General features: G+C 45.5%; 1 protein-coding gene across 1 annotated transcript in view; it reads right to left on the bottom strand.

Moving 5' to 3' along the window:
- Nucleotides 1-4,684: 4,684 nt before the first annotated feature.
- ADAMTS8 (ADAM metallopeptidase with thrombospondin type 1 motif 8) overlaps nt 4,685-13,050 on the bottom strand; it is a 58,613-nt gene continuing 50,247 nt past the window's right edge. The window contains exon 9 of the mRNA XM_063436946.1: nt 4,685-5,575. Coding sequence (XP_063293016.1) covers nt 4,840-5,575 — 736 coding nt within the window. The 3' untranslated portion in view covers nt 4,685-4,839. The remainder of the gene's footprint in view (nt 5,576-13,050) is intronic.

The following is a 13,050-nucleotide window of genomic DNA, read 5'->3' on the forward strand; positions in this document are numbered from 1 at the left end:
ATGTAGTTTATCTACACATGGTTACAAATTGATTTGCACTATATGGTGTATTTTACGTTTCCTGCTTTTGAAAATATGGGACAAAAACAATAATTATTACTATTTCTCGAAGTGTATCCTTTTTAAGAAAATCTATATTTATTGACTGTCCACTAGCTATCAGTCATCTTTTTTCCATTAACCCCTTAAGGACACATGACATGTGTGACATGTCATGATTCCCTTTTATTCCAGAAGTTTGGTCCTTAAGGGGTCAATCAAATGTTTTTAGTTGCTACAGGTGTAATTCCAAATCGTGGACTAAAACAAACATGCGCGCTCATTGTGCGTTTGGTTTGTGATTCTGCTTCATTTTTAAATCAGAGTTCAGGCATTCGAAAAATCACCCAATCACCCGAAATTCGAACAAATTGCAATTCATATTGAATTGAATCTCCAAATCTAAAATCTAATTAGTTATGAGACAGGGTGATTTTTATGCATACTGAGAGCCTCAGGCACATATAAAAGCAACAAAGACGACAAGCAGGCATATTGATACATTTTTTATACAAAATTAGAAAGTTTATTGGCACTTTACACATTATATTTTGTTAAAAAGCTTGATTTAGGAAATCGCGTTGTCACAAACACACACTAGCTCCCCCAGTGGCCATACCAGGAAGTGAGCAGGCTAAAAATACATTTTAAGCAAATGGTTAAAACTTTTTAAGTTATCTCTAAATACAAATAAAAAAAATAAAAACTATATAAATTTTAAAAACTTTACATAAAGCCTTTGAAAATAAGATAAAGAGGCCATATAGGGTTATAATCACATACCGACAGTTAAGACAATTCTACGTCGTTAAACGATACACAACATGGGAGGTTCAATAAGCTTGAGATAAAATTCAGATGGGTCAGGACAACTGAGATTACATTCTAAATATGCTGTTTTTTAACAAATGTCCTAAAATATTCCGTGATGTTAATGAGGGTCTGCATGCATTTCTCAACGACAAAGTAAACAAGACTCATTTAAATGTAGCCATTTGCATGCAAAAGAAGTGCGCAGATCTGTCTAACCCCATCTGGTACTGAAATGGTTAATAAAGGCCCTTCATGTTAGGACTGATTAGCCCAATAAATATATTAACCCTCAGCAGGCCATTACATTTGGTGGTCACTATGTATAAGCAATTCCATAGAATATTTAAACACACCAAGCCATTGACAACATATCCTAAGTCAGGTGTACACATAACCTATACAATGTGAACATAACAACGGTGTAGATCAAGGAAACCTATAGATCGACCAAGATATGCTATTGTCATGCTCTGTAATGTGCATGGTGGTAGTGTTACGTAGTTAGATCTATGCATTTAATGTATAGATTTACATTTAGATTGTAAGCTCATTTGGGTGGGGCCATTTTTGACATATGAGAACCTACTGTTCTCATATGTCAAACATGTTTTGTCTTGTTTACCTATTGTACAGCACAGCAGAATGTGTTGGCGCCATATAGATTGTTGTAATTGTAATAGCACTACAAAAATAGACTATTTTAATATCTTAAACAAATTTCAAAATGAAAAATAGAAAAAAATGGGTTGCTTCGCTGGCCACGGGCAGATTTCTTACAGTGGTGTCATGGTTAATGTTTCTAGATGGCCACCTGGATACACCTGGCTGTCTTTCCTAAACCACGATTGTGAGACAAGCCTGCAGCCGAGTACAACTATTCCCACACTTGGGAGAGTATCTGGGAATTTACATAGGAGCCCAGATGTTTTCCAGCTGTTTTTAAAAGCTGCATCCACCCGATCTTTCATCAGCCAGAGGAAATCTTATCTTGCATTAACTATTTAACTAAAATTTCAGCCTCAGTAGGAAAGGCTGCGCAGCTTACACCCATCTTATGGGATGGCTTAAGCCAGGGGTGTATTTGCCGCGAGGCAAACAAGGCATTTGCCTTGGGCGGCATTTTTCAGGGGGCGGCAAAAAAAGCCGCCCCCAAATGCCCAGGGCAAATGCCTTGTTAGCCTTGCGGCTAACAAGGCATGCTGGGCGGCCGGCGGGCTGCTGGGAAGTGCGGGTAGGTGGGCGGCCGGCGGGCTGCTGGGAAGTGCGGGTAGGTGGGCGGCCGGCGAGGGAGCACTTCCTCTGAGCGGTCTGCTCAGCTCCCTCGCGCGCCGCAGAGTGAGGCTGGGAGCCGGAATATGACGTCATATTCCGGCTCCGCCTCCCAGCATCACTCTGCGGCGCGCGAGGGAGCTGAGCAGACCGCTCAGAGGAAGTGCTCCCTCGCCGGCCGCCCACCTACCCGCACTTCCCAGCAGCCACTGGACCACCAGGGAGACAGATATCCCCCCCCCCCCAGCTTTCCCAAAGGTAAGGAGGCTGGGGGGGTTAAATAAAAAAAAAAAATGTATTAAATATGTGAGTGATTGAGTGTGTTTGTATGTCTGTTAGTGTGTGTGTGTATGTCTGTAAGTGTGTGTATGTCTGTTAGTGGGTCTGTGTGTGTGTCTGTTAGTTTGTGTGTGTGTATGTCTGTTAGTGTGTGTATGTCTGTTAGTGTGTCTGTGTGTGTGTCTGTTAGTGTGTGTGTGTATGTCTGTATGTGTGTGTGTATGTCAGTGTGTGTGTCTGTATGTCTGTATGTGTGTGTGTGTGTATGTCAGTGTGTGTGTCTGTAAGTGTGTGTCTGTTAGACTAAGTGTGTGTCTGTTAGACTGTGTGTGTGTCTGCTAGTGAGTGTGTTTCTGTTACCTAGTGTATGCGTATTTGTCAGTGAATGTGTGTGTGTGTGTGTGTGTTTAGAAGGCGGGACGGGGGAAGGGTTCGGTGGGGGTGGCGCGGGTGGGGGGGGGAGGGTTGGGTGAGGGTGGCGTGGGTGGGAGGGGGGCGCCTGAGTTTTGTCCTGCCTAGGGCAGCACAAAACCAGGATACACCACTGGCTTAAGCAGATGGGAGTTTCAATCCAACAACGGCAGAAAATGCTTCCTAGAAGAAAGATTCCTCTTGGAAGAAAAATATCAATTATCTGCCAATAAAACCTAGCAGGCAGTGGGGAGATATTATCGCTTGTCCAAAGCATTCTTACTTTGTCAGAAAATTAAAGATTAATGTCAAAAATTGTTTGTTGGGATCTCAGCTCTATTGGGTTTTGTAATGCTGTTAAAATGAATTTAAAGTGAAGGGCAAACCAGAAGCAGTGTGACGCAACCCACGCAGTATTTGCTAACCCCCTTTTATTTAGGGAAGGAGCTAAATGTCTGCGCACATTCGCTTTTCACAGAGTTGATCAAAGACAGCAAAAGACAGAATCTGAGGACTGTCTGAAACGTTAACGGCCGGCATCTTCATTTCTCATGACTGCTGCGCTTCGTGTGCTTTCTGTTGGTGGCTAAGAGACATGAACAATCTTTGTCCCCTGGAGCCAGGTCTTTGCTCCCTAAAATGACTCGATAAATGCAAAGATTCAATGACTGAAATCTATCTTTCGCCAGAGGCCAGCTTTCCATTTCATTGCTAAATCTGACCGCCATTCATGAAGAAATAAGGAACTCATTGCTGCCTTTATCTCCCCAGTGCATCCCCCAAATCTGCTCTCCCGGTCTGATGGAGACATCGCTCCCCAGACAAACTTTGTGGGTTATAGTCAGCTAATGACGGCGGAAGAGGGGCAGGTATATTTACACCCCTTCTGGACAATCATTATTATGTACAAACTAGGATTCAGTGGACTGTGAGTAAATGAAGATCATTTAGATTATTAACAGTGTCCAGACACAAACTGCTTCACTATTGCTCCCAACTGGCTAGTAAACAAATATAAATTATGGCCAGAATTTGAAAGCTGACGACCATTTTATTATGTAAAGGGGGCAAGAGGCATAACATTTTTATTTTATTTTAACATTTTATTTCCTCGAGAGATTGTTAATACATCAAAGTGAAAAGGTGTGTGTACTTCCCATTGAGAAACGTAAAGCTAAACTATCTGGTTGAATTGATGCAGCCAATCGTATTGAATCTTAAATTCCATGTTAGCCAGAAAGCTTACATTCTTACAGACCAAAGTCACTGAAACCTTAGTGATAGTGACTTTCAACATCACATGGCTTCCGTGTCACCTAATGTCCTACGGATAACTTGCTTTCCCGATCCTTAATGTTTATGATAGATACATCAGACCAGATGGACGCAAAAGTAAGAAGAAATTATATAACAGCTTTCACATGTACAGTAAACTGGTACTCATCGAAAATACTGACATAATACTTGTTGGCTTTAAGAGAACATATTGACGATGAACTGGTTAGTACATTGCGTGGCACAGCAAAGCATTAAATCACAGAGCTTTCTGCAAAAGAAGTGGAAACAAACAAATTAACATCGCAGTAATACAAAAAGGTTGAGGATAATCCTAGTGAGGTAGATTTCTAACTGGAGACAAATTGTGTCCATGTTCTGCCGTTAGTCCTTAAAGCAGGGCTAGGACCCGCTTTGGTCAATTAGTGCACAGATGCTCCAATAGCTGCTGATGTAAGAAAAGTCTCCTTAGACCCAGGAAGGTTTAAAGGTCCATTGTTCTTGCAACAATGTTTCAAAGCTGAGTGTGAGAAAGTGAAAATGTCAGCAAAGGTTTGTTCTGTACGTGAACTAAACAGAAATTACAAACAGCGGTCTCTTGTTGGAAGAGATGAAGGAAACATTTTTTGTTCAATCTAGTTCTTCAGTTCTCTCATGGTTCCAGTGTAAAAGGAGTTCATTTTGATCTCCATCAGCAGTATTGGGCTAATATGAATAGCTGCCCATATGGTACGTCCTCCTCCTCACCTTGGTTCAGCACTCCACAAGTACACATGGAGTTGAAACCTCTGCAGGTCGTTTTCCTGGGTCACATTTGGCCTCATCTATCTGTTTGCCTGTGTAGTCTACACAAAACACCCTCTGGGTTCTAATTCCTTCCCCACAGCTTTGAGAACATGGTGACCAACTCATGAATCTCCATATAGGGCAGGGCAAATCCCCACAGTGTCGGATGTCTTCCGGTTTTAGTTCTGGAGAGCACTGTTCCGAGGCCCCCCCTTCTAAATTTAGGCATTCTACAGTCCTCCTTTGCCAACCGGAGCCACAAGTCTTAGAACATTGAGACCAGTCTCCAAAAACCCACCGCGAAGTCAACAGAGGCTTTATCAAATGGTGGGATATCTTGTCCTTGGACTTTGTCTTTGGATAAGTCAACATCTTGGGAACATAGAACATATACTTGACTTTGGGTGGGACAACCTCTTCAACCACTCTGAGAAGTTGGATTGTCAAAGCTTCTGGAAGGGGGTGGAAACTCTGTAGTCTCTCTAGAGTGGTTGAAGTTCCACTATATTTTAGAATAGTTCCTTTTAGATGCAGGTCCTGTTCCACTGAAGACACGGCAAAATCTCCATTTAGCAGATAACTGGCATCTGTTCGCTTGATTGCCAGATAGTTGCCGTCATATATGACTCCACGGTGGCTGCGTTGCTTTATATCAATATTTGTGGCACCAGCCGGTATAGTAACAATGTCGGTATATCCGTACCTGAATAGAGAGAAACACGAGAATACTTTAAGATTCCAGGATTTTAATATAATATTAATTAACATATCATACAGTGAACGCAATAATGCAATAATGAAATTAATGGAAAATTGTAAACTATGATATGAAGCTCTGGAGAAAAGGCATTAAATGGTAATTCCCAGATTTTACTAGTAACATGACGTAAAGTCATGATTTTATTAAAGACACGGAGGCGAGTATTATACATAACTCTTTCTTTATTTCCTCAGCAGCAAAGATAGAGGAATATAAATATTGTCAAAATGAAGGAAAAAACTGTATAGGCATAACGGGTAGCCGATCACATGGTAGAGGAAGTAGCTATATAAGTCCTGTGTCTCCCACAATCCCCCTCTTTCTTGCGAAAACCGAAGACCAGGTAAGAAGAACGATGTCCCACTTGATCAACACAGGAGACAGGAACAATACGATAACTTCAAGCTAAAAAAGACAGAGAAATATGGTAATTTCCAGACTCAAAACTGTAGACTTACCAAACATCACTGTGAGGAGTCACAAACAACAAACTGGATTCTGAAATACAAAATATAAATAATTAGTAAACATAATAAGACGTACAAAACCATCCAATCATATAAATAAATACATATAAATAAATACATACCTAATTGAACAGCAAAAACCCGTAGAGTCTCAAGCATCTCGTATCCCAAATCCACACCGGGAGGGTGGGAGGGAATAATACTCGCCTCCGTGTCTTTAATAAAATCATGACTTTACGTCATGTTACTAGTAAAATCTGGGAATTTTATTAAAGACACGGAGGCTCATATTATGCAAGTTCAAAGCTGTGCAACCACTCGAGATGCGATGTGTTCAATAGGTCTGAAATAGAAGTCCCTAAAGGTCGATTCTCTGGACCAATCTGCCGCCCGCATAATATCCTCCAGACGACATCCGACTGAGGAGGCTTTTGAAGCCATCGCGCCTCGCACAGAATGAGGCGTAAAAACAGAGGTGTCTATACCTGCAGAAGATAGTAACCAACGCACCCAACGTGCTAGAGTAGGTGTTGAAACTGGCCGGTGAGGTGACTTAAAAGATAAGAACAAATCATGTAGATCAGCGGAGCGGAGGGAACGTGTAGCATCCAGATAAACTTTGACGCAATCCACTGGGCAAAGTGCCGGACAACCAGAAAACCTAGGGTATGTAAAGGACTTGGACGCAGATTTCGTCCTCCTGGATATGTCAAAAGTAACGCCTTCCGGGGTGAATGCAACGGCGTCCCAATCCAGGGCCCTGACATCAGAGACCCTCTTGCAAGAGATCAAACAGAGTAACATCACCAGTTTGGATGACAATCGCTTTAAAGTCAATTCTTGGTTAGGGTACCATGATGAGAGGAACTGCAACATCACGTTGACGTCCCAAAAGGCAGAGAAACGAGGCCGAGGAGGACGGGCGAGTCGAATACCCTTGAGAAGGCGACATAAAAAAGGATGTCTGCCGACAGGGGAACCATCCAAACCCTTGTGTCCGGCCGAAATAGCCGAGCGGGATAGGTTGATCGTGCGGTAAGCCTTACCCGAGTCAAACAGGAACGTGAGGAACTCCAGGATCAAATGTAGAGGGGCAGATACGGGATCCACTGCCCGTTCCATGCACCAACCAGACCACGATCTCCATGAAGCTCGATAAGCTGTTCGTGTGCCTGGGGCCCAGGCGTTATCGAGGAGTAGGAGAGTTGTCTGCGGAACGTCTGAGACAACCCAAGGTCCCCTGAAAGGAACCATGCTATCAGGGGCAGCTGGTGTTGCAACACCAGTTCGTGCGAGTTCCCATCCGGATCCAGAAGGAGGTCCTGAAAGACTGGGATCAACCGAGGGAAATCTATGGACAACTCCATCAAGCGAGGGAACCATGGCCGAGATCTCCAGAGAGGAGTGACCAACGCCACACGACAGTCGTGGCGAACCAGTTTCGAGATCGTGCGTGCGATCATGTTGAACGGGGGAAAAGCGTACAGGTGACCCTGTGGCCAGTCTTGGAGAAAGGCATCCGTCGCCACCGCTGCCGGGTCCGGCCTCCAACTGTAGAACTTCGGCAGCTGAGTGTTCAGCCGTGATGCGAACAGATCCATCTGGAATTTTCCCCACAACATGTCCAGGCTCTGGAACACCGAAGCGTGCAAACGCCAATCGCCAGAGTCTCTTAAGTGTCTGGAATTCCAATCCGCTCCCGAATTGTCCAGACCCGGAATGTGTTCCGCCGTCACCGAGACGTTGTTGTATAGGCAGAACTGCCAGAAATCTTTTGCAAGCATCGCTAACATTTTAGACTTCGTACCTCCCAGGTGATTTATGTAACGGACCGCCGACACGTTGTCCATCTTGAGGAGAACGCAGCTATTCGCTCGCCCTGGGGTAAGGCTGCGGATCGCGAACGCCCCTGCCAGGAGCTCCAAGCAGTTGATGTGCAACGACTTCTCCATGTCTGACCATCTGCCTCCTGTGGAAACGTCTCCACAACGAGCACCCCAGCCGTGTAAGCTGGCATCGGACTCGATCACTACGTCCGGGATGGATCCGAAAATGGCTCTCCCGTTCCATGCCTCCATGTGTGCCAGCCACCACACCAATTCGTCTCTGGACTCCGTGTCCAGGCGTATCCGAGATTCGTAGGAGTGACCTGACCGAAGGTGTGCCCCTTTGAGCCGCTGGAGGGCTCGGTAATGCAGTGGACCTGGGAAGATCGCTTGAATAGAGGCCGCGAGAAGGCCAATTATCCTCGCCAGTTGCCTGACGGACAAATCTGGGACGCGAAGAGCCCTTCGAATTTCCTTCTGGATGGCTTTCACCTTGGGGCCCGGTAGAAACAGAAACTGTCGGACGGAGTCCACTCTGAAGCCCAGAAATTCTATGGACTGGGCGGGATCCAGGACCGACTTGTCCCAGTTGATCAGAAAACCTAACCTCTGTAACAGGTTGGTAGTCCACTCTAGGTGAAGAAGGAGATCCTCCTTTGATTGTGACAAAATCAGAATGTCGTCCAGGTAGATAATGAGACGAACCCCGCGGGTTCGAAGGAACGCCACTACCGGCTTCAAGAGCTTGGTGAAACACCAGGGAGCCGAGGAGAGACCGAAAGGCAGGCAGGTGAAGCGCCAGCGACGCCCATGCCATGTGAAATGGAGATAGTCTCTGAACTCCGGAGCGATAGGGACCGTGAAGTAAGCGTCCTTTAGGTCCAGTTTGGCCAGCCAGTCCGACTGGCGCAGAAGGTCTCTGAGGCAGTGTATACCTTCCATCTGGAAGTGTTGGTAACGCAGGAAGGCGTTGAGGGGACGAAGATTTATCACAGGGCGAACTCCGCCCCCTTTCTTGGGCACCAGGAATAGATTGCTCGTAAAGCCCTTGGCGGTGAACGGCAGTTCCTCTATAGCGCCCTTGGACAACATTTCTGTGACCTCCGCGGAGATCATCTCGTCCTGATCTGGTGGAAGAGACAGTTCCCTGGGGGAATAAAACTGGACAGGCATGGAAACAAACTCTAGGCGATACCCCATTACGCACTGCAGAACCCAAGCATCCGAGGTGATATTTTCCCACTCTCGGTAAAATAGGGCCAACCTCCCCGCTACTTGAATGGCAGGGGAAGAAAGGGTACTTACCATAAGGACGTCTGCCGGGGTTACCACCGCGGGAATACCTGGAGCCCCAAGCCCAAGTCCTGAAATCCCCGGGAGGGAAAAAAGGAACCTCTGGTTGCACGGAATGCGCCTCGGAAACCACGGCCGGGTGGACGGTTCCTGCTACGCCCGGCCCCTCCGAAAACCTTAGGCGCGAACACGCGCTTCATATTCGCCTGTGCCTTGTCAATGGCAGTGAAGGTCTTGACAAAAGACCCCATGTCTTTAACAAAAGAGGTGCCGAACAGCAAACCCTCATCGGTCGGGTCAGGCGGTCGGGTCATAGTGGCCAGTTTAGGGTCTATCTTCAAGAGGATCGCTTTACGCCTCTCTGTGGACATTGCCGTATTGGCGTTCCCCAGTAGGCATATCGCCCGTTGGACCCAACCTATGGCCACATCCACATCTACAACAGAGTCTCCCGCTCTAGCAGAGTAGAGGAGCTCATAGAGCTTCGACAGGGGTCCCAGCGTATCCAGGATCTTGTCCTGGCAACCCTTTAGGGAATGGTCAAGGCCCTTCTTAGATTTCCACCCCGACTTATTCAAAAACTGGGCAATCTGCGGATCAATGTCGGGGGTCTTGCATGCAGAGCCCGGGAGGGAGGGTCGTGGGCATTCGGCCCGCAGCTTATTGCGGCCTTCCCTAGAAAGGGGCGTGCGGATGCGCTTAGCCACATACTGGGCAATATGATCCGGGGGGATCCATTCAGCGGACCGGGGGTGGCGCAAATCGTCAGGGTCGAACAGGGGGTTACCCTGTGGGTCAAGGATCGCCTTGGTGTCCCCAGAGGGGCCTAATAACTGACCCCGGTCCTTGGCAGAGGGGGTGACGCCCGTAGGGGGCAAATCCTCGCCAGAGTCATTATCATCAAAGGAGTCGTACTCCATAAGGTCGGATTCATCCTCCACACTCCGGTCGGTATCCGACCCATCATCAAGGGCTCTAGCCCGTTTCCACAATCTAGCCTTTTTAGCCCGGCCAGGGGCTCTTTTGCGCGTTATCTGTGACCGCCTCCAGCGTGTCAGTCATGGCAGGTAGCACCTGCATAGAAGAGTGGGAGCCGACATGTTTAGACTTAGTCCTTGCCTTACGGGCACAAGGCACAGTCTGAGCAGGGGAAGGGGAACCCACACCTAGGGGGGTAGTAGGGACCATAGTAGGTAAAACCACAGAATGCAGGGACTGTGAGAATGAGGAGGAAACAGCCCCCATGGCTGAGGCAATAGCCTTCTGGATTGAAGAAGCCATAGTGGCCTCCAGCATGGCCTGAAACTCCTGAGAGGCCATAGCACCCTCGGGATTATCTGAGTGAAAGTCCCCAGGGGGGCCTACAGGGCCATCCTCCCTATCCTGCATACTGGTAAAAACCACAGCGAGCTTAAGTTAAGAAAAAACTGACTAATTATACTAGGGGAGAAAAAGGGTTGAGTAACCCACAGAAATAGCAGGGAGAAACAAAGAAGGACCAGACCGTCAGAGTGCCAGGGGACCCAGAGGACAAAACGAGGCGACCGACCGCACGGCAGCACTGCAAGCAGAACGGAGTCTGCCCAAAATGGCCGCCGCACGTGAGGGAGGCGCTCGCGACCGGGTGCCCGGCGGGGGAAGGGGCGCATGCACCCGAGCCGCGCGGGCAGCCGGTGAGAAGGGAGAGGAGAGCACTCAGCCGCGGCCGAGGGCAGGAGACGGTCGCGGCAGCGAGGCAGAGCCGGGTCCCGCGCGGGAAACGCGGGAGAACAGGGGAGGGAGGGGAAGGGTGGAAAAACCTCCGCCTAGAAGGGTAGAACCCCCAAGGAGTCCGAGGCACTGACGGTACAGGTCAAGACAGAATAGAGTGCACAATAAGGCAAACAGAATAAATAAATACAAGATGAATACAAATACATGTAAAACACCAAACTGAAAATCAGAATCAAGAGCAAACAAGTAACACTTATCTGTCTGAGGAAGCAGCAAAGAAAGCGGGGGATTGTGGGAGACACAGGACTTATATAGCTACTTCCTCTACCATGTGATCGGCTACCCGTTATGCCTATACAGTTTTTTCCTTCATTTTGACAATATTTATATTCCTCTATCTTTGCTGCTGAGGAAATAAAGAGTTATGCATAATATGAGCCTCCGTGTCTTTAATAAAATTCAAACAAATATTCTCAAAGTCAGCTCAAAGAAAGGAAGAGATAATGTCTTACACCGAGTTTTATAGTTTGTATATGGATATTAATTAGGCTTCAGATAGGGATTTTTCATGTTCAGTATAATAAGAGCTGTTACAATCTAACTAGTCTGTTGCTTGTGAAGTTTTTACACAAGCTGGTATCATGTAAATTAAATTAAACACTGCAGTACGTTTGACATTATTGATGGAATTACCACTCACATGCATTACTCCGACTTTCTCAGTAGATACTTAAAGGGACACTATAGTCACCAAAATAACTTTAGCTTAATGAAGCAGTTTTGGTGTATAGTTTATACCGCTGGAGTCTCACTGTTCAATTCTCTGCCATTTAGGAATAAAATCACTTTGTTTATACAGCCCTAGTCACACCTCCCTGCATGTAACGTACACAGCCTTCCTAAACACTTCCTGTAAAGAGTCATCTAATGTTTACACTTCCTTTATTGCAAATTCTGTTTAATTTAGAATTTCTTATCTCCTGCACAGATAATAGCCATCTAGACCCTGCATGAACCTCCTGTATGTACTTAAAAGTTCAATTTACAGAGCAGAAGATATAAACTTTTAAACTGAGTTACATCTGATTGAAAATGAAACCATTTCTTACCTTGCAGGCTGTGTCAGTCACAGCCAGGGGAGGTGTGACCAGGGCTGAATAAACAGAAACAAAAGTGATATAACTCCTAAATGCCAGAGAATTAAGCAGTGAAACGTCAGAGACATGATACACACTAAAACTACTTAATTAAGCTAAAGTTGTTTTGGTGACTATAGTATCCCTTTAAGCATAGGTAGCAGACCAGAGGCTACATTGGTCAACATAATGCATTCTTCACTTCAATAGCATTTACTCAAGTGAGAGAACAAAAAACTGTTACTTGCAAAGAAGTGACAGTTCCATTTTAAGATGTGATATGCGCGGTCATATGAATTTATTTTGGCCGATTTATAACCCGATTTAATATTTTCAGGTAAGCTTATCTAAAAATATTAAATCAGAGACTTAGTTACTCTAAAACTATGTTTTGATGTCTGAGTGGAAAAGTTTCAAATACAGAAAGTATTCGTAGAAAAAGAAAAGGTTAATGAAAGTGAAAATCAACTGAAATATAGAAACATAGAATGTGACGGCAGATAAGAACCATTCGGCCCATCTAGTCTGCCCAATTTTCTAAATACTTTCATTAGTCCCTGGCCTTATCTTATAGTTAGGATAGCCTTATGCCTATCCCACGCATGCTTAAACTCCTTTACTGTGTTAACCTCTACCACTTCAGCTGGAAGGCTATTCCATGCATCCACTACCCTCTCAGTAAAGTAATACTTTGTGATATTATTTTTAAACCTTTGCCCCTCTAATTTAAGACTATGTCCTCTTGTTGTGGTAGTTTTTCTTCTTTTAAATATAGTCTCCTCTTTTACTGTGTTGATTACTCATGTGAATTAATAAAACAAAAATATTCCTGATTCACAACAGATTTGCCTGGAAATGTATAGAGCAGGGATAAACACCACAGATGTTGTGAACTACATCTCCCTTGATGCTTTGCCTGTGTTATAGCTGTAAGAGCATTATGAGAAATGTAGTGTAAAACATCTGGAGTGTAGAAGGTTGCC

Source organism: Pelobates fuscus, chromosome 11 (assembly GCF_036172605.1).
Source record: "Pelobates fuscus isolate aPelFus1 chromosome 11, aPelFus1.pri, whole genome shotgun sequence".
Classification (NCBI taxonomy): domain Eukaryota; kingdom Metazoa; phylum Chordata; class Amphibia; order Anura; family Pelobatidae; genus Pelobates; species Pelobates fuscus.